This window comes from Anarhichas minor, unplaced genomic scaffold (assembly GCF_050575085.1).
Source record: "Anarhichas minor isolate MPS153535 unplaced genomic scaffold, ASM5057508v1 ptg000003l, whole genome shotgun sequence".
NCBI lineage: Eukaryota > Metazoa > Chordata > Actinopteri > Perciformes > Anarhichadidae > Anarhichas > Anarhichas minor.
Genome location: NW_027466449.1, coordinates 18,728,966 through 18,755,361, shown reverse-complemented (window position 1 = coordinate 18,755,361; position 26,396 = coordinate 18,728,966). Strand labels below are relative to the sequence as shown.

Below are 26,396 nucleotides of genomic sequence, written 5' to 3'. Positions count from 1 at the left end.
AAAGATAAGAATAGTTTTATTTCAGGTACAACAATACCCAAAGTTTGTCTTCACCACATGCATACCCATGATTACATTAAAGAAGGCCAGTTGAGCTATATCATAAGAGTATAGTGAGAAACAGTGATATATGATGTAATCATAATAGTAATATTAATCATAATTCATATTTCATATTGATAGATTAAATACAAAGTGCTTCCCAAGAGCCAGTTTCAAAAGATAGAATCGTTCAAATCGTTGGCACCAATAAAAGAGATTTAAAAACAAGTGAATAAGTAACAATAAATGCAGTCGGTGAGGAGAGATATACAGAATGATAAGTACGTTGGAACCACAACAAACACCAAAACAACCTTCAATCAAACATCACTCAGAGTCAAAATAATATCTAGTCAGATTAACACATTAACTCACACGATTAACATAAAAACCAAACACCTCTAAATATTTAAAATCCCTCAACCAAAAGCTAAATGTTCACTTTGTTGGTGTGACCGTGAGCTGAATGATGATTTGTTAACAGAATTACTCAACGGCCGGCTTCTGGTGTTATTCAGCACTGATTCTGTTTTAAACGTGATGTAATAATCAGCTGCAGATGGAGAAGTGAGCCTCAATAAAGCTGAGTCAAGATGACTCAACCAAAACAAAGGTATGTGTATGATATTCAACAGGGCTTTAATATGTAATAATGATCCTCATTACTCTTAAATCATTCGTTTTTGGAGAAAAATGGTGTAAAATGTTTTGAGAGACCTCAAGATTTAGGCTGTGCTCTTTAACATGCTCCCCTTGTTGAGTGTCTTAATAACAATCAACCATGATGACTATCAGGGAGGAATGGCTTTCTTTTTTCAATTTTAATCTTCATTTTCCAAAACTGCTTCATTCATTGTTTTGGATATTTCCTCCTGGGTGGGCTCGGGTCTTCTTGTGTATCCTACAGCATCTAAATAAAGAGAAAAGTGCATCAGTATCAGGAACAAGAGCAGAGTGAGACATCACTGAAGCAGAAACTCACGTCCCCATCCTTATACTCGTACTTTAAATATATAATACTATATTTAACAGCCTAAATCTAAATATTACCTTAATATCTCCATGTTTAGTTTCACACCACAGGACCATGTGCTTGTAGGCTTTCGTCACACTTGCTTCATCAGTGTTCTTGTAGTAAAACCTGATCAGCCACTCAGAGCAGTATTTTGGGTGAAACACGGACTTCTGAAAAGAATGAAAGCAGCATACATTAGAGAATAATGACATAACAGAGGAGGCCTTATAAAGAAAGACACACAAGATAATGCCACGATAGATTAAGATTAAAGCTGTTGTGGTGTAGTTCTGACCTGGTGTTTGGGGAGCCTGTTTGCTACATCAGGGTTTCTCTTCTTGTAGAACCGCATCTCATCGATGGGGTTCTTGTTTTTCATCCCATAGTCAAATTTAACGAACTAAAAGAGACAGAAGACAGACACCTGTTTTTACTTTCTCATGTAAATTATACCAATGAAGGAAGGCAACATCTCACAAATATAAATGATATTTCAAGATTTTAAGAAAAGTGAAGTGTAGCAGGGGAAATTACCAGTTTAAACCTATAACATAATAATCACTTCATGTTATAAAGGAGTAATAAAAGCTTTATTATTAAGTTCTGTTTTATGCTGTAAGATGGAAAACAAGAGAGAGAACAAGAGTAGAAAGGACATGTTTCTGTGCAAATTTGACAAGTACAAAATAAAATGTTGTTATGGTGGGTTTGTAAAGTGATGTCACAGCTCACTGAGAAGAGAGAAGACGCAGCTCCAGAGATGAATGGGTGGCTAGTTAGCTTTGGAATTATCAAGCTAGCTAACTAGCTAACTAGCCAGCTGTCTGCTAGTTAGCTATCTTGCTAATGCCACCATGCTTTAATGCTACACTGGTTACAGAAAATGAGCGAACACAGCTGTCACTCATCTGTTGATAGCAGTGTGTTTTTCTGTATCAAGTGTGTGGATGAAGCATCAAGTTGTTAAGTTTTACTCTTTAACTCTGTCTCTCTATGCTTCCTAACGTTTCTTCTCCACTGCTCGTTTTAGTTGTTAATACAAAACCTAAAGTTAGCTCGCTACAGCAATCACAATAACAACGGTCCAGCTTAAAAATGTTTGACTTTCTGACCATCCTGCTACGTTGATTTAAATGTGAATGTCTCTACTCTTCTTTTATTTCTATGGTTCTCACCTTGACTGAGTAAACATTGTGGGTGCAGTGACATATGAGCAGACAGGTCAGCAAAAAGATGCAATCAATAAAATGATGACTATGTAGTGATGTATGTAGTCTGTTCGAGCCAATCAGAGAATTTCACACAATCTTCTAACCAATCAGCAACAGACATATGCAAAGTAAACACATGGAGTGAAATAGAACGTTGCTCAACATCTGGACAATATCTGTGACTGTTGCTGATTGTTTTCTCTGCTTGCAAGTGTTGAGAATAAACCCTTAACATACATCTCTCTCTTTAGTTTATAGTACAAAATTCCCACCACATGAACTAAAAGTAATTGGACTAAAAACTCACGTGAACTTCAAAGTCCTTTGCTGTCAGTCCGTCCTTCTGACAGTCGGCCAAATCCGTGGGGAGAGAGGAGAAAAGGTGAGTAGTGGGAGGGACAAGAGATTTGAAATTCATTCCAACTTAACACATAATACTCTGATCAACATTAAGCAGTTGAAATTTAAAACACTGTTTTGTCTCTCTGTCCACACTTGTTCTGACCCAAAAATTGAGCCACAGCTTATATACGTATAAAAGAAACATCTGGACAATATCTGTGACTGTTGTTGCTGTTGGTGATTGTTTTCTCTGCTTGCAAGTGTTGAGAATAAACCCTTAACAGACATCTCTCTCTCTCGAGTTTTTATTACAAAATTCCCACCACATGAACTAAAAGTATTTGGACTAAAAACTCACGTCAACTTCAGAGTCTTCTGCTTTCAATTTGTTGGCCAATTGCTTTTCCTGACGACATTTAAATTCCGTGGGGAGAGAGAAGAAAAGGTGAGTAGTGGGAGGGACAAGAGATTTGAATTTTATTTCAACTTAATAATACTCTGATCAACATTAAGCAGTTGAAATTGAAAACACTGTTTTGGCTCTCTGTTCACACTTTTCTCACCTAAAAATTGAGCCACAACTTAAATGTAACTTATGATAGTCTGTTCGAGCCAATCGGAGAATTATCTTCTATAACCAATTGTGATGTTCCAGCAACAGACATATGCAAAGTATATAGATGGAGTGAAATAGAACGTTGCTCAACATCTGGACAATATCTGTGACTGTTGGTGATTGTTTTCTCTGCTTGCAAGTATCGAGAATAAACCCAGACATCTCTCTCTCTTGAGTTTATATTATAAAATTCCCACCACATGAACTAAAAGTAATTGGACTAAAAACTCACGCGAACTTCAGAGTCCTCTGGTGTCTGTTTGTCATGAAAGTCGGCCAATTCCTCTTCCCAACAACGTTTCAAATCCTTGTGGAGAAAAGGTGAGTAGTGGGAGGGACAAGAGATTTGAAATTTATTCCAACTTAACACATTTTACTCTGATCAACATGAAGCAGTTGAAATTGAAAACACTGTTTTGTCTGTCCACACTTCTTCTCACCTACAGATTGAGCCACAGCTTATATACGTATAATAAATGTGAGTGTATGAGGCTCGTCACAGGGAGCAGGAGGGGACTGAAGGGAGGTTTAATGCGCTGGCACTCAACAGAGGGAGCAGCTGTGTCTGCAGCCCGTTCACAAGCAGGAGCTGTGTGGCTGTTAAGTTGAGAGGACAGTTCAACTCTCTGTGATCATTCTAAATGTTGATATCGATCATACAGCACAGCTGCTGTCATTAACAGTGTTTATGATGTGACTATAAGATAATGATTCTTCAGCCAGGATGTCTGTCCCACACCGTGCCAGATATCAGCTGTGATGCAGAGTTTGGTTGTTTGCCAACTGAGAGGTTAATTATTTTAATTTTTTACTGATTCATATCTTACAAATCACATCATAATAAATAGAAGATTAAGAAAAGTTCAAGTAATTAGACTGAAAAACTCACCTCTAGAGTGCCAGGTTTTTTGCTTTCCAATTTGGTAATCATGTCCTTAGGGAGGGAGGGAGAAAAGGTTAGAGATGGAGAAATTTGAGATCAAATTAAAGTTAAATGTAACTTTGTCTCTGTGTTTTCACTCTCTGTCCACAACAAAACAGCAACAATCACAAAACACCAGGCCCTGTTGCATAAAACTCTTTGTAGATTCACAACTAAAACTGAGCGTACACACAAAGACAGAAATATCCACTGTTATCTATTAATGAATGCAGAAACGCTCTTATACATTAGTTTGCATATCAATATGTGTGGCCGCTTCAGCAGTCATTAGACCTGTCAAAGAGAAGAGCGGCAAAGAAAGTGCAATTTCAAGGATTGCGTCACATCAGCAAGGTTCTCCAACGGTGGCAGAGCAGCTGTCATTACACTAATTCATCACATATTTCTGTAAACCATCATCACGGGAAAATCACAATCAATATTAAATGTCAGAAGGATGATCAATGATTCATAGCGCTCTGTTTACTCTACAGAGGTTTCGACGATTCAGGATCAAATCAAACAATCAACAGGGAGATGATGCTCTAATGTAAAATAAACAGTGAGGTTTCTGTGACAAAGTCTGAGGAATGGTCGGGTTTACATCCATGTCTGTCCAAAATGTCATCACTTCATCCTTTTATCCTAACACACATTTGTATGCAATTGTCATAATTAGCATATGAATTATTCTATGATGGCCAAAAAGATGTTTGGTGAGGTCACACTGACCTTTGACCCCCAATATCTAATCAGTTCAAATTGATTCTACAACATCTAGTGGATTTGTGCGCCAAATTTGAAGAAATTTGAGAATGATATTCATGAGAATAGACCGGACCATCCACGGCTGCTGCCGGCGTGGAGGCATAAAAATAAAATCACCCTTAACCCTCAAGTGAAATTCATTACTTCTGTAGATTTGATGGACGCCAAAGGTCAAGTAGTCTTGCCCTTAAAATGACAAAATTGCAGGCCTGCATGTGATACAGTCACACAATGACACTAGTGCGTACCTCGGTAGGCTTTCTTTCACCCAGACACCTGGGGTGTTTTCGATCGACAATCTTCTTCAGAATGTCCCTCGCCTCAGTCAGCTCCGGGGTGGAAGAGTAGAGTATTTGTTCATACACTTGATCTACAGGTGAGTTAGAACAAACCAAAGAAAGGGTCACAAGATCATTTATAGTGTTCACAAAATAAATAATGACATCATAGTCAGAGTCATAACTCAAAGAAATAAACAATATCAATGTGATCAAATTACTTTTACTTAACTTCAGCAAGTTGCTTCTACTCACAATTGCCCATTTGCCAAACTCAACTATCCAATAATACCAAAGCAACGTAACAGGGTACGGCAAGTTTGGGATCTCTCTCCGTGCTGAAGCGATGTGCATCAGGCTTTAAGAAGAGCGTCTAGTTCAGGGGTCTTCAACGTTTTTTCAGGCCAAGGACCCCCAAACTGATAGAGAGATGGAGCAGGGACCCCGACTATATATATTGTATAAAATTGTGTTTTATATTGAACTGGGCCTAGTGCCATGTATAAACCTCTTTATTGTGCATTCAATACTAAGCTATTCACATAATACACAGGTTCATATATTCATGTTTTTATTTTAAACATGTGAAGGTACAGTGAGTAGAGAGGCCGTGCCACTGACATTTATAAACATACCTTGTCAGCTGATACCAATGTCAATATCAACATTGTCTGTTAATTGCATGATAATCATGCATACAAGATATTCAAATTGACGTTTTTATTTTAAACATGAATGTGGAAACGAAAATGAGTGATGGCCTATTAGTGCCACTGCTATGCATAAACATACCTGTTATCCTGCATACAATACTGAACTATTAAAATAATGGACACATTCATGTTTGGAAAAAAATTAAAAAATTTTAATTTTTAAAAATTGTCTAATCAACCAAAACTTTTGCGGACCCCCTGCAGTACCTCCGCGGACCCCCTAGGGGTTGCAGACCCCATGTTGAAGACCTCTGGTCTACAGTCTGGAGGGCTGTGTCTTGATTTTGTCTTTACAAGTGCAAAAAGTGTAAGTGATGAATTAAATGATGTGTTTATCTGCCTGCAATCATTAGCATGTACAGCAAACTGGCTAACTACCTGTAGCGCTACAGGGAGTGGCTGACTGCAACGTCTACATCAAAGTATTTCCCAAATTTGTGGAAATGTGAATTTTGTATTTCCTAATGTATCAAAGTTCAGGGTCGTGTTTACAGCTCTGTCCTGCTTTTTAATGGATTTCATCAAGTTTACATGAATTTTACACTCCAACAACCTTTAACCAAACTTAGTCCCTCAGGTAACATTCAAAAAACATAATGTCATATGCTCTGTGATGTTTTTAATCATTCAAATTTGTCTGGGTGGTTAAAAAACACATTTTTTCTGAGGTGTGATAAACTCAGATCACATATGTATTCTAGCTTTACAGACTTTAACATAATTAAAAACACTGTCAAAAGGTTTAATATCACTGTTGGTGTAAAAAGAATAAATAAATAACACAAGTGATAATACTGACCGCAGTCTAACGGACATGTTTGGACAATTGAACATGTTTTGAAACTACTGTGTACTGTGACGGCCCAGGGCCATCAGGAAGATTGGAGGCAGCTGGCCAACGGCTTCGCCCTACAAGACCCGCCCCATCCGGAGGAGGGGCTGGCTTCTTCCACTGACACCTGGTGTGCTACACGGGGTGTCTAGCAGCAGGAGTTACCCCGTCTGTTTTTCTGTGAGAACGCTCTCCTGTTTTGCACTTGGAAATGTCCTGACCTTTCTCTAATAAAGGTGGTTTCTTTGTTAAGCACCGTGCCTGAGTTTTTCGTGACGTTTTGTTGTGGTTCAAGAGCCAGACCATAACAGTACTTTTAAAAAGTACTGTGTTCCAATACTGATACTACCATACAATTAACATGCCACAAAAGTATTTAGTGTGTCAAATGCAGTATGCAGAAAATACCAGGACGTTCTACTGCATCTGGTCTCATTTTGCTGTTCTGGCTGCTCTGACCCACAATCCCCGGTGCAGCTGATAAATGAGCCAGAGGGTCAAAGTTCAAGGTAAAATCTTATGATGAAGTAATATGTCCAATTTAATGCAAGAAGAATGTTTTTTTGTAAGGACAGCTGCAGTTTGTACAAAAAGTAAAACGTATGTGATTTGGAACTCAGTGTTTGTATTTGTTGAACATGGCACAGATGGCGGTTCGTCTGCCCACTCCTCCCTGTGTCTTCATGTTAAAGACACAGCGGTGTCTACAGACCTGTCAGCTTGGTGTAGGCCTCCATGTCATCGATGGCTGTGGAGAGAGTGAACATCTTCCTTCCAGAGCCTTTGATCTGGATGTGCTTGTCTGCTTTCAAAAAGGCCTTTGTGATCCTGAATAATCACATCATCACATTTTAAAACATTCTGCTGCATAACATACAAGAGAGGGAATTATGAAGCAAATGAAATAAGCTACAGCAGAAAAAAGGTAAATGTTGTTATTAGAGTACCAACGGGGGAAAGGTAGCTACTCACATAGACTCTATGATCTTGTTCACGCTGTGCTGGCAAGCTTTTCTGTGGAGGGTGTATCTTAAGTGGAACAATTCGTACAGATTGTTCACCTCCTGTGGAGAGCATCACTTATAGTTTAGTCACAACTCATAACAATTGATTGTAGTTTAAAATCTGATAAAGAAAAGCAGGGTCCACGTGGAAGTAATTATGGGTCAATATTTTGAGCTTGTGAAATGTTTCAGTAAAAACTCACTAATATAAGTTTGTGAACGTGTTACTATGTTCTGCAGCTGTAGAAATACTTTGTGCGTGTGATGTTGCCGATTAATATATTGTCCCAGAGGAATTTCAGAGAGAAACTCCATTAATTTCTTATAATGGACGCCTCGAAGAGCTTTATCCCACTGACACCATGGTCACTTCTGGGCTTCTCACTGGTTTTAACATCACCACATCCTGGCTCATCTCCACTGGCTCCCTGTTTTATAATTCCTGCTTAAAGAAGAGCTGTATGTTGTACGTGTAATGTAATGATGCGTTCACACCAAAGGCGAAGCGAATTTTCGCGTCAAATTACTTACGGATGTTTACTCGCGGGATCATTTGTGTTTATTCGCGTTATTCGCACTAGACACGCTGGAGAGGAGGAGTGGCTTATCTCCATGGAAACCGTTATCAACTAAGCCATTTATTTCCCCCATCAACCGTGAAGGAAATAACCTCTATTTCTGCTTAGTACGTGTTGTGGAAGTCTCAGATATCCAGGAAATAAACGCCGTCTTGTCTGAGTTCATAACATCATCAGAGGAGAATTCACTGTTTCTAGCAAGCCACATATCGGCTCTATGAACCCAAAATAAAAAGATTTTTCTGTGATTTAACTGCAATAAACGGACACAAAGAGATGCCGAAATAACTACATAATGATGCAGATTTGTAAAAAGTCTGAATTCATGTTTTGTTAGTTTTCTCCGCAAGACGACAAGCAAACAACTTTTAAAAAGCTTGTTTTCTCAACGGAGCTCGGATCGATCGGTGCTGCTGTTTTCATGTAAATAACCAGTAAGGATGACTTAAACAAAGTAAAGGGAAAAGGTTGATTATTCATATCTTAGTTCATTAGCTACAGGCTGATTACAAATATTCTGGTTAATAATAATTAAAACCGTAACATGACAACTGTGATATTAAATTATCATATTGTGACATCCTTATTGTTGGACCCTGAAATAGTTTGCTGTTTTAAAAACTGATCGAAAAAGAAGAAATTGCAAAGTCAGCACCTTGTCTCGAGTGCAGATTTGCTTTTGCTTCTGCCCGTCCTCTTGCTCCTGCCCGTCCTCTTGCTCCTGCCCGTCCTCTTGCTCCTGCCCGTCCTCTTGCTCCTGCCCGTCCTCTTGCTTCTGCCCGTCCTCTTGCATCACCTCACACACTCTGGCAAACTTGATGAAGCGGTGATGGTCAAAGTTGGTCTTGATGCCCAGGTGGTGGGCGTCCCTGAGAAGAGACAGAGTGAGATATATGAAATGAGAATGTTTCTTACGTTAAGATAATACGTTGTAGTTCATCTACAGTCGCCGTTCAACAAGCCCCACCTGGCAAGGTAGTCAAACTTGTCCACATCAACGCCATTTCTTTTGTTGGCCACGATTTCATAGAGGAAGGACTTTTCTTCTGGATGGTCTTCAGATGGCTGCAGAGATGACAGACAGCAGTGGCATTAGAATGGCTGCTGTAGCCATGATGATGATAACTGACTAATTCTACACAATTCACTCAGACACAGTACCTGTCCTTTAATCATGTCTTTGATGAACTTCAGGTCATCGGGCAGCAGCTTCTTCTTCTTCTTGTCCTCATCCTCATACTCATACTCCTCATCCAGGAGGTTACATTCCTCCACCATGCTGTCAAACATTTTTAGAGTGGCTTCCTCATGCTGCAAGATACACAGATTTGTTAGTTTTGATGGCAAAAAATCCTGTATTGCGAAGTTGTGTATTTTCATTGCACCACGTTTTGTATTTAAATGATACTGCTGACATTTATTAAAACAATACAAAAGTCATAACATCCATTTCCACTGTCATGTTTGATGTCATTTGATAGCATAAATATTGATGTTTTGGGAAAGCCATCTAATATACATGATATGTCCCAACTTTTGTATCAGAACATCTGTTAATGAAGGTCTTTCTTCTACTTTAGGGTTTGCCCCAAGACTCTCCTGGTCACCTCCCCTCTAACCCAAACTAGAACTGGTCTGGACATCCTTTGTTAGCTTATGCTCCTCTGACATTCTGCCTCTCTTGCCCTTATCTCTTTATCTGGGTCCAGACCTTTGAACCGACTGATTCATCTGGCATCGGGACAGGCGAACAACCGCGTTTCCTCCATTAAAAAGTAATTGACGAATAAGCACATTGAAGAGCAGCTTCAGAATGTTGTGAAAAAAAGATGTGTCTTTTGCCACTGAATCCACAATCTTCACTCTTCATGAATAATTTCTGGATTTAAAAGTAGCTAATCTTGTCACAAAAAAAGCAGACGGTACCAGTTTTGTATATTGCTCTGGAGCTCACATTATTAACACCACAAACATAAAAAAGACATCTCCGCGTTTGCCAGAGTCTTATCTCTCTCATGGTATCCATATTGTATTGATTAGTCTCATGATTTTGGTATAAAGGGCATATGATTGACAGGTAGTTTTGTTGAAAATCACTGTTCACTCTCTCTCTTAAACAGGCAGCATTTTATTTTATTTTATAACTTGAACTTGTTGTTCTTGAAGTCATTTAGAATTTAAAAATACCAACACTGAACCATCAACAACAGAGACCCAGAATCCCACTGCTCTCCCAAGTGAGCTCGACTCCTTTGGCTCAACGATGCTGCGATTTCAACGGTTATTTTGTGGTTTCTTACCTTCCAATCCTTCTTTTCTTGACGTGCTCTGTTGATGAACGTTTCAAACATATGGGAGAAAGGCCCATGTCCTAGATATGGATAAATAAATAAGAGTTAAATTGCAAAAACAGATAAAAAAAACATCAAACTGGTGTTGGGTTATTCATTTTAAAAATGTGTCTACTGGTAGTTGGAGAGGTGCCAGCTCATCTCCTGGGCACTGCAAAAGTGCCCTTGTCCAAGGCCTCTAACTTCTCTCTCCCAGCCTGTGTGTGTGTGTGTGTGTGTGTGTGTGTGTGTGTGTGTGTGTGTGTGTAAATAACATTAAAGGGAAAACAATTATTTCCCCTCAAGGGTTAATAAAATAATTATTCTTTTTTTTGTAATCTGCTCCCATTAGCTGTTATTATTGTTTACTATCAGTGATTATCACACTTGCAGTACATGGTCCCATTTAAATACAGAAAAAGAAAATGAGGAATGAGCCTGAAGTAACCTTTGAATACATTTGCAATGCAAAGTGAACTCTGAACTATAAAAGGGTGGAGGAGGCAAAGCTCTGCCAGCAGTACGGTCTGCAACAGCATCGGTGTAGAAAGGATCAGTGAGGAGGGAGTCATGTTTAAATGAACCTCCTGAGGTGAGGGTGGGCTGTGATTGGTTGAGAGAAACAGATTGTGAAATGGTTCACATGAAAGTGTACATGTGAATGTATTTGTGTTGTCTGCCTTCATTGAGGACCAGCCTTCATGCATTAGATGTGATCGTGAGAAGGTGTGTATCACTCACCCAGGTCATGGCAAAGACCAGCAATCTGCACACAAAGGACGTCTCTGTTGTTGATGTTGAGGTCCGGCTGCCTTGTTTTCAGAGCTTTAACAAGCTCTCCTGCCAAGTGCGCCACCCTTTATCCCCACACACAACACACAACAACAAACTCATCGCACAAGTATCCTGCTGCAAAGCTGAAAGTATGAACCTTTGTTACAGCCCAAGGTATGCTGTGTGTTTACTTTGGTTTTATTGATTGTATTGTGTTCTTCACTGCAAACCAGTCTTTGCTCAATTAGGAGTGTGATTCCCTTAAGACATAAAACTATCTGATGAAAAACAGACTTACCCAATCGAGTGTTCAAAGCGGTTGTGTGATGCTCCAGGGTAAACAAAGTAGGCCCCTCCGAGCTGCTTGATGTAGCGCAGTCTCTGGAATTGAGGTGTGTCTATGATTTTGACGAGTAGAGGGGGTAACTCCACCATGCCATGGATGGGATCATTAAACACCTGGCAGAACACATAGAACCAAAACCCAGTTAAGTTATCATCCAGAAGAGAACCAGTAGAACCAGACCCAGTTATCCTGAGAGCTCTGAAAGCGTCAACAGAATATTTGCTTTTCGTCAGCTGACAGCGACATAACATACAGTAGTTACATCCCTGTTAAATTTTCTCTTTTTTTGGTCATGTTTCGTTTATTTCTCATTTGTTTAGTGAAGTGGTCCTTTGAATTATTGTGATTATCAGAAGTGGGTCTTAAGTTACAAAAGGTTGAGAAGCCCTGAGCAGCAGGATACGATGCGGGTGATATGATGTATCATGGTATCACAAGATTAAAAGAGATTCTTCACTCAAAACATTATTCTACCAATTTTCACGTGACACCGGAATATGAAAATGTTCTTGCACGAGGCCCAATGAGCCCAAACATGAAGCTTCAAAGGAATGACTTAAAAACACGGCCGTGGGATCATTGAGCACCTGGTACGACAAGATAGAACAGATATTGGACACAACTGGTCTGTTTTTGACCCAAAAGACTGACAGTAAAAACCGCCCCTGTTCTTCTTGTCATTCGTGTCAGACTGCAATCTTCCTCATCTTCATTACTTTCATTTTTTTTTTGCTGAAGACTGACAATAGATTCAACAACAACAGTAAACACATAATCTTGACTTTGTGCAGGTTTATTCACTGACCCTGGCATCTTACACACTCCTTCACTGTTTATTCTACAAGCTCTTCAGCTTTGCTCTGTTTGGTTTCCCTCATCTCTCCAGCACTGAACATGTCGTGTAATGTACGGATAAACACATGATATGTTACCTTGTCTGTCGTCATGGTCTCTATAGACAATGGGGGAAAACAAAAAAACAGAAGAACATATTAGGGAACGAGCTGGAGAGAGAAAGGCCAGTTGTGAAACCTGAAAGAAATCCAGTGAGGTGGATGTTGTTGAATAAATTAGAGATTTTAGTTTAGTACACACTTTAGTACACACCTAAAACGGAGTGTCCACAAAACGGAGTAATGTGGACAGGGCCCTAGGTTTTTACTCCGTTTTTACTCCGTATTTGCTACGTTTACACTGAGCGGCCACACTACGCCGGAGTTTTGGAGCACCCTAAACGGAGGAATCTGAAAACTCTGCTGAGGTTGGAGGTATTTGAGAACTCCGGGGTTGCGTTTGCGTGTGGACGGTCGGATACCGATGTGCTTAGAAAAAATTACGCCCACACCCGTGTTCGCTACTTGATTGGTTGTTGGCAACCATGACGTCTCTGTCCCTTATTCGTCACACTCACTATCACGTGACCCGTACCCGGAAGAAAACAAACTGGGCTACCAGCGATTCCTTTCAACATGGATAACTAATTGCAAGCGTTGCTGCTAGCACAGCAGCTACATGATGTTGCTGCTAGCAGCAGCTATGCAGTAAAAGTCTGCATATCTGTGGAGGAAGCAGCTGTTATTGGAGTGATTAGCGAGCGGCGTGACCGGCATCAGCCCTATGGAGCAGCTCGTTGTTTTTAGATTCTAATGAGAAGACATGCTGCACTAACGTTTTACTTCTTCCGTTTGGTAGCCTTGAGAGACCTTAGTCTGTAAGTATGTATTTATGAAGCATGAAAAGATGTACGTAGATATATTCTATTCGCGTGTTTAGTATAACATTTGTGTTGTATTAAATGCTAATCGCGGTTAGCATTTCTCCATTGGCGGTAATGTTAAAATTAGCTTAGAAGCTAGCTAGGCGGACATGACGTTCAGAGCTACAAGTGAGAACAGACATCAACAACATGTAGGAAACGAGTGAGAGACCACATTGATGGACCCATAATCTAGTAAACGTTTATGTGTAAGTGTTGATGTTAAAGTAAATTTGGAGAGAGAGAGAGAGAGAGAGAGAGAGAGCGAGAGACCCGCAGCGCTGTAACTACGTCTGAAAAATAAAACTTCTAAAACTTTCCACGAACTGTCTGTTTGAGTTTATAGAGAGATTTTAGAGGAAGATCTTAAGTATCAAATACAACCTTTCATTATTAAAGACTACTTTATTACTCTGTTGTATTTTTTTTTTTTTTACCTAAGCAAGCAATCCACTTCCTGTTTACACCATCACGCGCATGCCCAGTGTACGTTAATGGTCACGTGCTGTCCGCCTTCGACGGCTGCCGTGTGGACACAGATCAACTAGAGAATGATGCTGAAACTCCAGTGTGGACGGAGATCGTTTCTATTTGACAAATCTGCATCCAAGGAGAAACGGAGTAGTGTGGACAGGAGCTGCACACACACACACACACACACACACACACACACACACACTACTGTCATACATCAACGCAACTCATAGGAAACAGTCTACAAAATTCTTAGGCTACATCCACACTAATACATTTTAAAACAAAAACGATCTCCGTCCACACGCCGTTTCAGCATCGTTTTCGAAATTATCTCCGTCCAGACTAGCACGCCTGAAAACGGATATTACATGACTATTCACTACACTGGATATGTGGGTGTTGTTGTAAACAGGAAGTAGATTGGTTGCTTAGTAATAAAGTAGTCTTCCTCCATAATAAAGATCTTCCTCCATAATCTTCCTCTATAAACTCAAACAGACACATTTCATGTTAAAATGAACACTTACACATAAAGGTTTACTAGATTATGGGTCAATAAATGTAGTCAACACACGTCTGTCACTCGTTTCCTCGGGTTCGTTGTCTGTTTTCTCAGTCGTAGCTTTGCCGGGTGGCTGAAGTCTCTGTCGTACTGGAGAGCATTTACTGCTTTTGTTCCTTTACAGTTTCTGTGTGAACTTCACAGTAGTTGTGCAGAACAAAATAAGCAATAATAAGGAAAGGCAAGTCCTCTTTTTTGTGTCCATCGCCCTCCTCAAAGCCTCAAACCAGGACTTCAGGGCTGATAACGCCGCTGGACACGCCGCTCGCAACTGCTTCCTCCACAAAACTGCAGAATTGAACTGCACAACAGCTGCTAGTGAAGACAACAAGGTCAGCAACACCTGTAATCAGTTGTCCATGTTGAATTCACCTGGTAGTCGATTGTTAATCAAGACTGTTGTTTGTGATCTTCCGGGTGGTGGTCACGTGATCGGGGCGTGACGAATCAGGGAAGGACACGTCGTGACTAACAACCAATCAAGTAGCAAACGTGGGTGTCTACGTCATCGTTTCCAAACTTATCCGTTTGTGTATCAAGTTGCGTCTTAATATTCTCTTCAGTGACAATATGTCATTTTTATTGTAGCCCAGTATCCTTGAGAAACAGAACCAGATGGTCCAAGGCCTGAGCTGCGCTGATCTTCTGCGTTTTCTTTAGCCTGAGGGAGTAGGATAAGAGCAGCGGGCTCTTATCCTGCTCCCTCAGGCTGCTGAGACGCCTTTTCACTGTCCCACCCTTGACGGATAGACAGAATGTAAACTCCTTTCACTCTGTTTCCATCTTTGGTCTGACGTTGCCTTTACTCCTACACATTTATGTATTGAGGTAGGGGGTTCGATTTCTCGCTAACCAATCACCAGAGGCCAACGTATCCGCCTGAATCTAACGTCATTACAGCGTGTTAAACGAGAAAGTTAAAACATAACTATCCTACGATGTCAGGCAACATTGAGAAGACGAGCTGTATATGTAATATGTATTTGTTATTCGGGGGGTCGGATGAAATTCAAATCTATTATTCAGCAGCTCAAACGCCAAAGAGAGGCCATTGAGGGAAGGATTCAGAGATGTCGCGGTAATCCTCCCATAAAGACCCGCCGTCTATTCTGGGAGGATTTCTGTAAATGTCTTTGATTACTTGTAATGATTAAAGATTCAAAATGTGTTGTAAAGAGGTGGCAGTCGGAGCTTAGCTTTACGGTTACGGACACGAATGAGGAAGGTTTGAGACGAGTAGAGAACAGAGACGTGATAATCCCACAAAGAGGTAAATGATACGTTTTCACAGACATCAAAGAACAGTGCTGCTTGGTACTTTTACCTATATGCCAATTACTTCTGTATTCGTTTTATCTTTCCAATTTCGCTCGTCCTTACAGTCCTATCTATACCGTGGTTTTAAGAAACTTACCCTTCAGTCTCAACCATGTGTGTTGCCAGAATGTTAACTATCTTCCTCGTTCCACACAACGTCCCAGTTTTATATTTTTCATGCACTGTGCTCCGTCCTGGTTTTGTCCGCAGAATCAGCTTATCAGAGAAACAGATTATGACAACACTTAAATTACATGAAGTTGTTACAATGTATACTTCTAACAAGGCCGAGTAGTCTGGCCTGAATTTGGTTCCGTTTGATGTGTAATTCCTTGATCCACAAGGAACCTTTCCAGAGTCACATGAGAATCTGTAGGAAACTAATACTTCTTCAAACAAATGCGAGCACTTTTGCTGACACACAAATAAAACTGGAGAAATACATATAACAGGACATGAAATTCATTCCTCACCCAATGGTATACCAAGCAGTTTTAATTTGATCTTAGACTTTATTGCACCATGATGGTAAAGTCAAGTGATATTTGAAAGGACAAATTTATGCTTTGTTCAGATTTTGTGAACAAGCTTTTAGCATGGTTCTTTGACTTTATTTTATTATTTATTTTATAATTCTAAATGTTATCCATTTACTTTGTTATCTTCATCTATTGTGGTTATTTGCATAAAAATGCAATATTTAAATGAATAGATGATTGTGTTTCTATTGAAATACTTGCTTTGATTAAAAACATAAATCTTGGCATTAGTATTTTTAATCATGTTTTATAAGCTGCTTAGATCTAGTGTTAGGAAGTTAAACAAGTCATAGTTTTCTCTTCAATAGATATTTTATATTGCTGTGAAAACATCTCCTCCTTCAAAACTGATTTTTTTTTTCTTTCAAAAGTTACATTGAACACATCATAATAACGTTACAATTCAAATTTGCTCAGCACTATTCAATCAGCATACCTTGAACGCCTCACAGCTGTTCTTCCACAGAAGCAGGACTCTCAAGATGACGAGTAGATTCAACCGACGTCATTCGCTCCGCTGCTTGTGGCTCCGCCCTCCTTGTGCCAGCCAATAGGAAGCGACCTGCATCAAGTTAACTTTAAACAAGCAAGTACAACACCGGAAGTAAGTTGATTTACTTGTGAAATAAAATCTTTAAATATGTCCACCTATTCAATAGAGCCCAGGTTAGCGTTTAATGGAGCTCATCATCAACTTTTGATTTATTTTCTGATCAGGGGTTGAAGCAAATAAAACATTGTGATTAATGTCCAATAATAGAAATGTGCAGCAAAAATCCCAACCACAACTATTTAGTTTGAAAGATCTGTACGTGTTGGTCTTGTGTGAGTGTTACTGGTATTTAGGACATCGTGTCATGGAACAATTAATTTGTCTCTCACCGTTTGAAGACTGTACACACTTCGCCTGTCGTGTTTTATTTTGAAAAACAGTCACCGGAAGTGTCGCCACACCCCGGTGTAGAAACAAAACCCGGGTATTTTTCACCAGTTCGGTGTCTTTTTTGCAGAGCGGTTCGATCAGCTGTTTGTTTTTGGAGGGGTCGACCTTTTTTGGGAACATTACCGGCTGTAATTCAGCCGTTTAACCCCGGACCTCCCGCCCGTTCTACGGTCCAACATGGAGAGCAGAAAACGACCGTTGGAGGCGGTTTTGACCCCCGATGACAGCTTCAAAACGCCGGAGAAGAGAGTGTCGGAGCCCCGGCTGCAGGAGTCTGACTACATGCGATGGGGAGTGGAGCAAACGTGTCGGTACCTGCGAGCAGAAGGTCTCGGAAATTGGGAAGATACATTTAGAGGTTTGGATGAATTGACCGTTGTTTCTGGTGCTTTGTTTATATGTCCCTGTTTGGGACTGCTGTGACATATTAAACCCAAACATGAATTATGTTTTTATTCTCTGTTGTGCAGCGCAAAAGATCACCGGGGTCGGGCTGTTGTACCTCAGGGATGCTGATCTGGAGAAGATGGGTTTGCAGTAAGTGTCCCCATGAAACTTGTTTTGTAGAATTGCGAGTATTTATTTTATACTTCTCTCTTCTGATTCAAACGTCTTCCAGGATCTTTCCTGACAAGATGAGAGGTCATTGTCAAATAATATATTTACTCGTTTTTGTCAAAACAGCTTCAACAACTAATTACATTGTTTGATGAATAAATCTGTGTAATGTAATCTGTGTTTTTAATGTACCACTTTTAACCCTTAATGTTTCTGTGTCAGGCTGAACATCCATGTCTCGTCCTCTGTGTTTACCTTTTTGTCTCAATGCTTCCTCTGGTAACCCCTGTGTTTAACGTCAGAACGCTATGAATTGTGGGTAATCCAATTGGGCAAAGTCTGCTAAGCCAGACTTATGGAAAGTCGTCATAAAGGGCTCAAAATATCTGCGAGAGAGTCCTGAAACATGATGATTTGACAGTGGGACAGAACTACACCGAGCTGTGAGAATTTGTGAATAATGACCTAGTGCATTGTGGGTACGAATAAATGAGACCGAAAGCCACCGACAATAGTGACAAAGAAGGACAACGCCGCGTGATAATCCTAACTGGGGGTTGCTTTAATGTCCTCTCACCTGAGTTTTCTGTCTCCTTTTGTTTTTGTGATGGTTTGTCGTCCAGGTGCCTCGGTGACCGTCTGCAAGTTCAACACAGCCTCAGGAAGCTGTGGCAGATAGAAGCACCGCCGAACAAGGTAACAGCGTCACACGTTCAGGGCCACAGCGCTGAGGAAGACATAACAGAACCAAGGAGAGGAACCTGTGGGATAAACCACAAGGACGGGAAGATTGTTTTGTTCCTCAATAACGAAAATAATCCTCATTGCTTTATTACTCTTGTATGTAAACAAAAAGTCTTTCAAGAGCACAAGAAGTTCTAAAATCAGCTAAACAAAGATCTCAGTGATCATCTCTCATTGATGATCCTGTTCTTCTGATCAAACTCAGTATGACATCACTACCGTATGACATCACTACCGTTACCTGCTGGCTGCTCCACAGACAGACTGATGTTCTGCTTGTTGGTCACATGTTGTGATGAACTCACTTGTGAGGGTTTTATTGTGTTTGAGACGACCAGAGTTCTCTCTGATCATGATGTGAGTCTCACGCTGTACTGAGAGGAGACAAAGAGACAGAGAGACAAAGACACAGAGAGACAAAGAGACAGAGAGAGGACGTTTGAGACGAGGACGTCTCACTTGATACTCCGAGTTTAGAACCGGGTTCTAGGGGGCATCTCTTAATATAAATAAGTCTCTTAGCTGCTTGTTGTGCTGTCTTCTTCCAGGTGTTTAATGATCCCATCCACGGTCACGTGGAGATGCATCCTCTTCTCATCAGAATCATCGACACACCTCAGTTCCAGAGGCTCCGAAACCTCAAGCAGCTCGGCGGGGCCTACTTTGTTTTTCCTGGAGCATCCCACAACCGCTTCGAACACTCCATCGGGTACGTCCTCCTGCGATAGACGCGGCGTTTACTGCCCGGGGTTTACAAAGAGCCATCGTGACCCAACATCGCTCTGCTGTTAACTACATTAATAAAGCCATGATGTCATCTTTAGGGTCCAACAAAAGGCCAGACACCGAGTAGCCAAAGTGACAAACAGAAGTTTAATAAAAGATGGCTGACGAATACAACGTACTATGTTTTGAGGTCAGAATTTTCTCAGTTGAAATTGACCATCTTCTGGTTTCAGATACAAAACGTAACAAAAGAAAAACATGGCTGACCGTGATAGAGCTGCCTCCTTATTGGCTGAGTCGACTCAGATTTCTTTAGTCTATTGGTACATTTGATTAACTGAAGATAACTTTCAGCGAATTGTGTCATTGCAAGAACTCCTGGACAACCGTAACCAGTTTAAAAAAGACTCTGTAACGTAGGAAGTGTATTACCAAATGTTACATTAGTTCTTATCTGTATGAAGTTATTAATGCGTCGTGTTCTTCTGCTACAGAGTCGGTTACCTGGCAGGGAGACTTGTTCAAGCTCTGAACCAGAGGCAGCCAGAGCTGCTCATCTCTCGCAGAGACGTCCTCTGTGTGCAGATCGCTGGGCTCTGTCACGACCTGGGTGAGTGCTGCAGGTCCTCACGCGTTTCAGGGTTTAACCTCTTAAGCCGCCGTCTGCGTGCGTGAGCGAGAACGGAAGCGATACTGTGTTCATTGCATCCCCCTTCCTCTCCAGGACACGGGCCCTTCTCCCACATGTTTGACGGGAAGTTCATCCCCAAAGCACGTCCAGGGATTACCTGGAAGGTAAGAAACAATGTGATCTATATTTATCTTGGCCCATAAAAGAGTACCTTTATGGATCACTTCTTGTGCTTCCATTAGTTTCTTTCCTCAGTTGGAAAATGCAGAGGATCTGGGAAAGTCTCTTCCGGTTTCCTCCCTCATGTGTTCTCTGCGGTTTCAAACCAGCGGTGTGATTCACCAGAAAGTTATTTGGCAGTTAAGGAGATGCGAACAAATACCTTTTTAATTCATAAGTCCTGCATTATGTACCAGCCCAGACCTGCATGTCAATTGAACTGGATTTAAACATTTTTAAGGAGCGTCTCACCTCAGTTTGGTTTGAACACACAACTCAAAGCGGACTGAAGTTAGCGACTGTTTTTGTAAGATATTGCAAAAAAAAATGTGACCAACCGGAAAAGTCAGACAGAGAAGATCACTACGGTCTACGTTAGAGTGGGAAAGGCCTCGAGGTCTCTCTGTCACTCACCGAGGAGATTATTTTCATCTGCTATATAATGTCGTCCCCTGCAACCTAAAGACTCTGTTTGCATCACAATCATCTGGGAGTCGGATGCTGGAAACATTTACGATCCTCTCGTCACATAACTCTGAAATAGGCGATGCCGTCTTTAACTCTTGACGACGAGGAAACCGTTTGCTCTACTTTTGTTCTTACTCTAAACTGGTTGACGTTCCTGCTCGACCACACGGTGGGAAGTTACAGCAATAAACAGCCTCTTGTTTTCTTTATATGCAGTCATAGTTTATGACAGTCGAGCACTGAGATGGCGATTGCACCGTTCAGAGCGATAAGAACCACAAGGCACACGGTCATTGTGTTCGTTATCAGCACAGACGTGCAAACGTGAGATAAGACGAGTGTTAACATTCATATATTGTCGTGTTTCAGCTGAGATAAGCACTTTCTATTTGAGTAATTAGTCATTTTGTAAACCATTAAAACATGTCCCATATTGATAACGCGAGTGTGTTCTTGTGTCGCAGCATGAGAAGGCCTCTCTCGACATGTTTGACTACCTGGTGGCTGACAACGGGCTGGAGCCGGTGATGGAGCAGCACGGCCTGGTGCTGCCCGAGGACCTGGACTTCATCAAGGAGCAGATCGGTGGACCGCCGGTCACGGTCGCAGCTCGAGGCCAGAAGGTAGAAGCTGACGGTTCTACGTGTGTGAAATACGTCCGTAGCATCATTCAGGTTTTATCGTGGAAAAAGTGACAACGTTCTCCTGTTCTCCCTGAGCAGGGAAATTAACTGCTAGTTTATCGATCAGAGATCCACAAAACTGATCACATGGCCATCTGAACGAGCTCAGTTATGTTCAGGATCATATTTTTAACATTTACATATCCTCTGTTTAACTCCACCTAGAACCTGTTTTTATATACTTATACGTACCTTCTAGCTTTATATTTCCACACCTGCTCACTTGTAAATAATAGTGTTTGTGTTTGCTTGTCTTTGTTGTCCTCGTGTATGTTTGTGTGTCTTTGCATACGTGAACATACTTGGACTATAAAGCAGGTTTTGATGAAGACTGTTGTCTGTCATCTCAGCAGTGGCCGTACAAAGGCCGTCCAGAAGACAAGTCCTTCCTCTACGAAATCGTGGCCAACAAAAGAAATGGCATCGATGTGGACAAGTGGGACTACTTTGCCAGGTGGGGCTTGTTTCCCGAATCCTACACTGAATATTGATATTGATCCGTTGAGGTTAACTCCCCGTCGTTCACCATTGCTTCATTCTCAGGGACTGCTACCACCTGGGCATCCAGAACAACTTTGACTATCGCCGCTTCCTAAAGTTTGCCAGAGTGTGTGAGGTGGACGGGCAGAAGCACATCTGCACTAGAGACAAGGTGCCGACTTTGTTACTTCTGTTTTTTTTTTTTTTTATCAGCTTTTAACCCTCTGAACCCCAAAACCCGTCGTTGAGATTGAAAAGCATCCCCCGATAAACGTGTATGGGACAGCTATTCTCAGCTTGTCTCTGCATATTGTTTTCTTTCCCGAACAAATGAACCATAAATACAACGTGCTTCGTCTGAGCGACCTCTACTCTGGTGTAATCCTTTCAACAGGAGGTGAACAATCTGTACGACATGTTCCACATGAGGAACTGTCTCCACAGGAGAGCCTACCAGCACAAAGTGGGCAACATCATAGAGACTATGTGAGTGGCTGATCGCTCCGATGCAGCTCGCTGTCTTTGCTTCGCGGTTCCCTCTCTTGTGTGTCATGCAGCAGAATGTTTTAAAGAGTGACGATGTGATTATTCAGGATCACAGAGGCCTTTCTGAAAGCGGACAAGCACATCCAGATCGAAGGCTCTGGAGGGAAGATGTTCACTCTGTCTGAAGCCATCGATGACATGGAGGCCTACACCAAGCTGACAGGTCTGTAGACACCGCTGTGTCTTTAACATGAAGACACAGGGAGGAGTGGGCAGGACACATTATCATCATTACTGTAGTTTCAACATCAAGTGTAATTCCGCGCTTCATTCACCAAACGTTTGTCCGGTTGTGGTGTGACGGACACAGTTTAACCATCAGTGGATGAACGATGTCGTGACCGTGCCGTCTTTGTTTGCTTCCCTCACTGACTCTCTGTTTGTCCTTTTTTTATTTAGATAATGTCTTTGAACAAATACTCAACTCCTCCTCCGCGGCGCTGAAGGACTCGAGGGAGATTCTACGCAACATCGTGTGTCGACGCCTCTACAAGTGTCTCGGCCAAACCCAGGCAGACAAACCCCTGCGTGTCACCCAGGTGTGTGTTCGTGTGAAACGCACGTCTGCTTTTCATAACGTCCATCCTCGGCCAAGGGTTGTTTTAGTCGTAGTGATGGTAGTTGATAGTGGAGCTGGATGGATCAGTTGTTTGTGGTTCTTTGTGTGTTCTGAGATGTGCTGCTCACAATAACTCTCATTATCGATTCATGGATCACATCTGGGATCTACCTTTATTATTCATTAGTTATAGAACAATGTCAGAATATTGTGAAAAAGATGCACTTTTCCAGAGCTGGAGGCGATGATTTCAAACTTGTTTGATTTAAAAACTCAATGATATTTAAGTCACTTTTTCACTTTTGAGAAGCTGGAAGCAGCAAATGTTTGCTCATCATTTATGTTTAGCGATAAACAGACGATGTGTTTTCAGTTGCCTAATCATTTCTGACCCGTTCATGTTTTGATGGAGGTAATGAGCTTCCTGATACGTTTAGTTAAACTACAAAAATACTAAATATTTTAATTGGATTTAAAAAATGAAGAAATACCTACAAATCTAATATTTGAGCTGAGAGGTTGCTCATCTTGTGGTTTATATACATATGCATCATTCCATGTTGCATTTATTGTTATGATGCAACTATGATAGAAATCCAAACATCAAATCTCCCGTTGTGTCTCTGCTAAGATGATATAAGCAACGTCTGTTGACTCCTCCTCTTCCTGCTCTTTCTCCTCCAATAGGAGAAGATTCAGAGCTGGGAAGCCGCTCTGGCTGGATCCGTCCCTCAGAGCGGCGCCCAGGGCGTCGTCAGTCTGCAGCCAGAGGACTTCATCGTCAACGTGAGCTTTTTAATCTAATTACTTTAAGATCTAATGCAGTCGATGTGCTTTATTTTTCATACTTTATTATACATTTTAGCTCCATTGTAAGCGGACACCTTGACACCTTGATGTTGTAAAAACTCCTTTAGGTCATCGATATGGACTATGGGATGAAGGAGAAGAACCCCATCAACAATGTGCGTTTCTACTGCAAGGACGACCCAAACAAAGCCATCCAGATACGCAAGAACCAGGTCAGGACCGAACACAAGGCCGCACAATCCAAATGTGTGTCCACATGCTGTGCTTATCTGAGCGTCAGCGTATTTTGTTTCCCAATTGTTCCCGATGAGGAGCGAACGCATTCCATGAGCGCTCCTGAGTTTATCTTTCTACTTTGTGACGTCATCACATGAATTTGTGTTGTTCTCCTAAACCAATGATTTAAGTCTCATTTCATATCACTCCTGAACTAAATACAAATAATAATTTAACGCACAAACTATTTCAATCCCTGCTTTAAACCCAGTTACTCCGTGTTTTTACCGTCAATTCTGTCTGAAAACCAGGTTTGTAAAACGGAACCTTAAAGTTTAAATGTTATGTTTTGTTTATTTACGGCTTTTATCGCCGGATCGTCGTCCTCTAACGTTGCAGCTCTCACCTGAGCGATGACGAGCTCGTCTATACGAAGTATGAGATCAAGTCTCCTGTAAAACAAATAGAAGCACAAATGGATGATAGAAATCAAAGGAGCGATGCTAGTCTATCAAACAACGGTGGTTGGAGTGGTGACATCAAGATATTGGTGTCCTGTAAACGTTTTTAAAAAGCTCGTGTTCGATGAAATGCTGGGATGAAGCGCTCCACATGTGGACACGGGCCTTTAAACTTCAGAAGCCGTTTGCAGCCGCTTCAAAGTAAACGTCTTTCTGTCCTTCATGTCAGGTGTCTAAACTTCTCCCGGAGCAGTTTGCTGAGCAGCTGATCAGAGTCTACTGCAAGAAGACCGATGACCGGAGTCTGGAGGCCGCCAAGAAGCACTTTGTCCAGTGGTGCATGAACAAGAACTTCTCAAAGCCTCAGGTAATATTCATCTGCAGGGACAATGATTATATGTAGTAACATGTAATAGATGGAGAGAGAGAGAGAGAGAGAGAGAGAGGTCTGAAAACCACGTCAGCGGAGGGGAAGACCATCGGCATTATAACATGCAACCAAAGACTGAAACGCTACAAAACTCATGTAACGAGCTAGAAACTCTACTCTACTCGACTCTACTTCTCTCTTGATTTATTACCTCAGTAAACATTGTAAACATGAGTTTATGGTCTCAATCTCTAGTTTCAAGTCTTCTTCAATACAGCATGATGTTCATTTAGTACATTATGGTCCATTTAGAGTCAAACAGACCATAAAGCAGGGGATGCTTTAGGGCGGGGCTACACGGTGATTGACAGGTCTCTACCAGAGACGTATACGGCGTCTCTACGTCTCTCCTCCTCAGTCCTAATAAGGTCTTGTAACTTCAATCAGACCTTTTCAAATGTGACTGTCACAAATAGTTCACTGATGAAAACACTATTTTCATGTCTGGGGATTAAACAAAGGTCAGTTCGTGTTTAGACGCTTTAGAAACAACTCTTAAAAATCTACATTTGAGTAAATATTTTGCAGCCAAATCAAATTATGAAATGTGTAATCTACTTCTGAAGGTCTGAACTGGTGGAAGTAGACTGCACATGCGTAACTCCAGATTCTTTCTCCCATTGTGAGCTCATTGTTGTTGTTTTGTTTGTTTTGCTCTCACAGGACGGAGACATAATAGCGCCCGAGCTGACTCCTCTGAAAGACGGCTGGTCGAACAGAGACGAGGATGAGGAAGGAAGGGAAGTGAAGCGTGCTCTTGTTAACGGACAGAAGACAGCCAAAACTAAGCTTTTTAACAGCTAAGTAAGAGAAACACATTTTGGTAGAGGAGACGGTGTTGAGTGAAAATCATATTTTTCTACGAGCTGTTGGTGAGCACAGCAAAGATGAGAGTATTTTTGCACCAAAAAAAAAAATAAAGAAAGCTGCACGGTGCTTTCTTCAGGGTTGTTACACTCGTTCATATTACACACAAATGTTTAGGTTTAGTTCTATCATTTTTAATCTGTTTTTACTGTAGACCTCCTCTTCCACTTGAAGTGCTCTCCAACAAGCGATCATGTGTGTGTGAGGTGAGCAATGCATCATGGTCCGTCAGAGTGATGCTCTGAACAGCTTTTCTTTTATTCAGCTTTGAGGGGTTTGTTGTTGTCGTAACTTTTACAGTAAGTATAAAACTCTACCGTCAAGCGTTTCTGTCAACAAACAGTTTCTGACAATTTATCTATTTATTTTTCAGAGGTGTGTAATATTGTTTACTTATTTATTGTTCTGATAGTGAGTAGCTCAACTTTAACATCTGTACAACATATTAAATGGTATTTTTTTAAATACCATTTAAAATGTTTTCCTCTTACCAAAGTATGATGTCATCCAACATGTCTCATAAAAAACTATATATTTTTGAAAGAGTGCAAAGTGAAACTTACCGAGAGGTGTGAGGAGATCCTTCATGTCGTATTCCTACTGAAGGAGGTTGAAAATAAAACTCTTCCCTCA

At 41.0% G+C, this 26,396-nt stretch overlaps 2 protein-coding genes across 14 annotated transcripts; one reads left to right on the top strand and one right to left on the bottom strand.

The window, feature by feature from the left end:
- LOC142959910 (deoxynucleoside triphosphate triphosphohydrolase SAMHD1-like) lies at window positions 1-16,972 on the bottom strand. 9 transcript variants are annotated; one of them, XM_076101426.1, is made up of 19 exons: window positions 16,859-16,971; window positions 15,981-16,099; window positions 12,704-12,723; window positions 11,724-11,884; window positions 11,393-11,508; window positions 10,622-10,692; window positions 9,483-9,632; window positions 9,289-9,386; window positions 8,977-9,190; window positions 7,712-7,803; window positions 7,452-7,567; window positions 5,165-5,286; window positions 4,116-4,160; window positions 3,459-3,533; window positions 2,969-3,016; window positions 2,576-2,611; window positions 1,353-1,457; window positions 1,093-1,227; window positions 1-952 (listed from the first exon to the last, which is right to left on the bottom strand). In XM_076101426.1, exons 3-19 carry the CDS (start codon window positions 12,716-12,718, stop codon window positions 944-946), a joined length of 1,608 nt encoding a protein of 535 aa, XP_075957541.1. In that variant the 5' UTR covers window positions 12,719-12,723; window positions 15,981-16,099; window positions 16,859-16,971; the 3' UTR covers window positions 1-943. The 9 variants fall into 9 exon arrangements, with proteins under 9 accessions (XP_075957541.1, XP_075957555.1, XP_075957563.1 ...); XM_076101440.1 differs by having other exon boundaries at window positions 2,576-2,608; XM_076101448.1 differs by having other exon boundaries at window positions 5,165-5,248; window positions 7,453-7,567.
- samhd1 (SAM domain and HD domain 1) lies at window positions 14,679-26,396 on the top strand. 5 transcript variants are annotated; one of them, XM_076101406.1, is made up of 18 exons: window positions 14,679-14,898; window positions 16,889-17,026; window positions 17,433-17,723; window positions 17,836-17,902; window positions 18,547-18,619; window positions 19,216-19,376; window positions 19,888-20,003; window positions 20,118-20,188; window positions 21,176-21,334; window positions 21,745-21,848; window positions 21,938-22,046; window positions 22,269-22,360; window positions 22,468-22,583; window positions 22,820-22,959; window positions 23,667-23,765; window positions 23,897-24,001; window positions 24,696-24,833; window positions 25,560-26,396. In XM_076101406.1, the coding sequence occupies exons 3-18, from the start codon at window positions 17,543-17,545 to the stop codon at window positions 25,698-25,700; spliced, it is 1,872 nt and encodes a 623-aa protein (XP_075957521.1). In that variant the 5' UTR covers window positions 14,679-14,898; window positions 16,889-17,026; window positions 17,433-17,542; the 3' UTR covers window positions 25,701-26,396. The 5 variants fall into 5 exon arrangements, with proteins under 5 accessions (XP_075957521.1, XP_075957530.1, XP_075957500.1 ...); XM_076101415.1 differs by lacking the exon at window positions 14,679-14,898 and adding an exon at window positions 15,366-15,836 and having other exon boundaries at window positions 21,748-21,848; XM_076101385.1 differs by lacking the exon at window positions 14,679-14,898 and adding an exon at window positions 15,367-15,836.

Bases quoted from the DNA above. Each gene is read 5' to 3' on its own strand.
- LOC142959910 (XM_076101426.1), bottom strand. The intron at 9,191-9,288 runs GTGGGGCTTGTT...GTCTCTTCTCAG, and splicing joins AAGTTTGACTACCTTGCCAG to GGACGCCCACCACCTGGGCA. The intron at 5,287-7,451 runs GTCTGTAGACAC...ACTCACCTGTAG, and splicing joins GGCCTACACCAAGCTGACAG to ATCAAGTGTATGAACAAATA.
- samhd1 (XM_076101406.1), top strand. From the start codon at position 17,543: ATGGAGAGCAGAAAACGACCGTTGGAGGCGGTTTTGACCCCCGATGAC. The intron at 19,377-19,887 runs GTACGTCCTCCT...CTTCTGCTACAG, and splicing joins CGCTTCGAACACTCCATCGG to AGTCGGTTACCTGGCAGGGA. The intron at 21,849-21,937 runs GTGGGGCTTGTT...CTTCATTCTCAG, and splicing joins AAGTGGGACTACTTTGCCAG to GGACTGCTACCACCTGGGCA.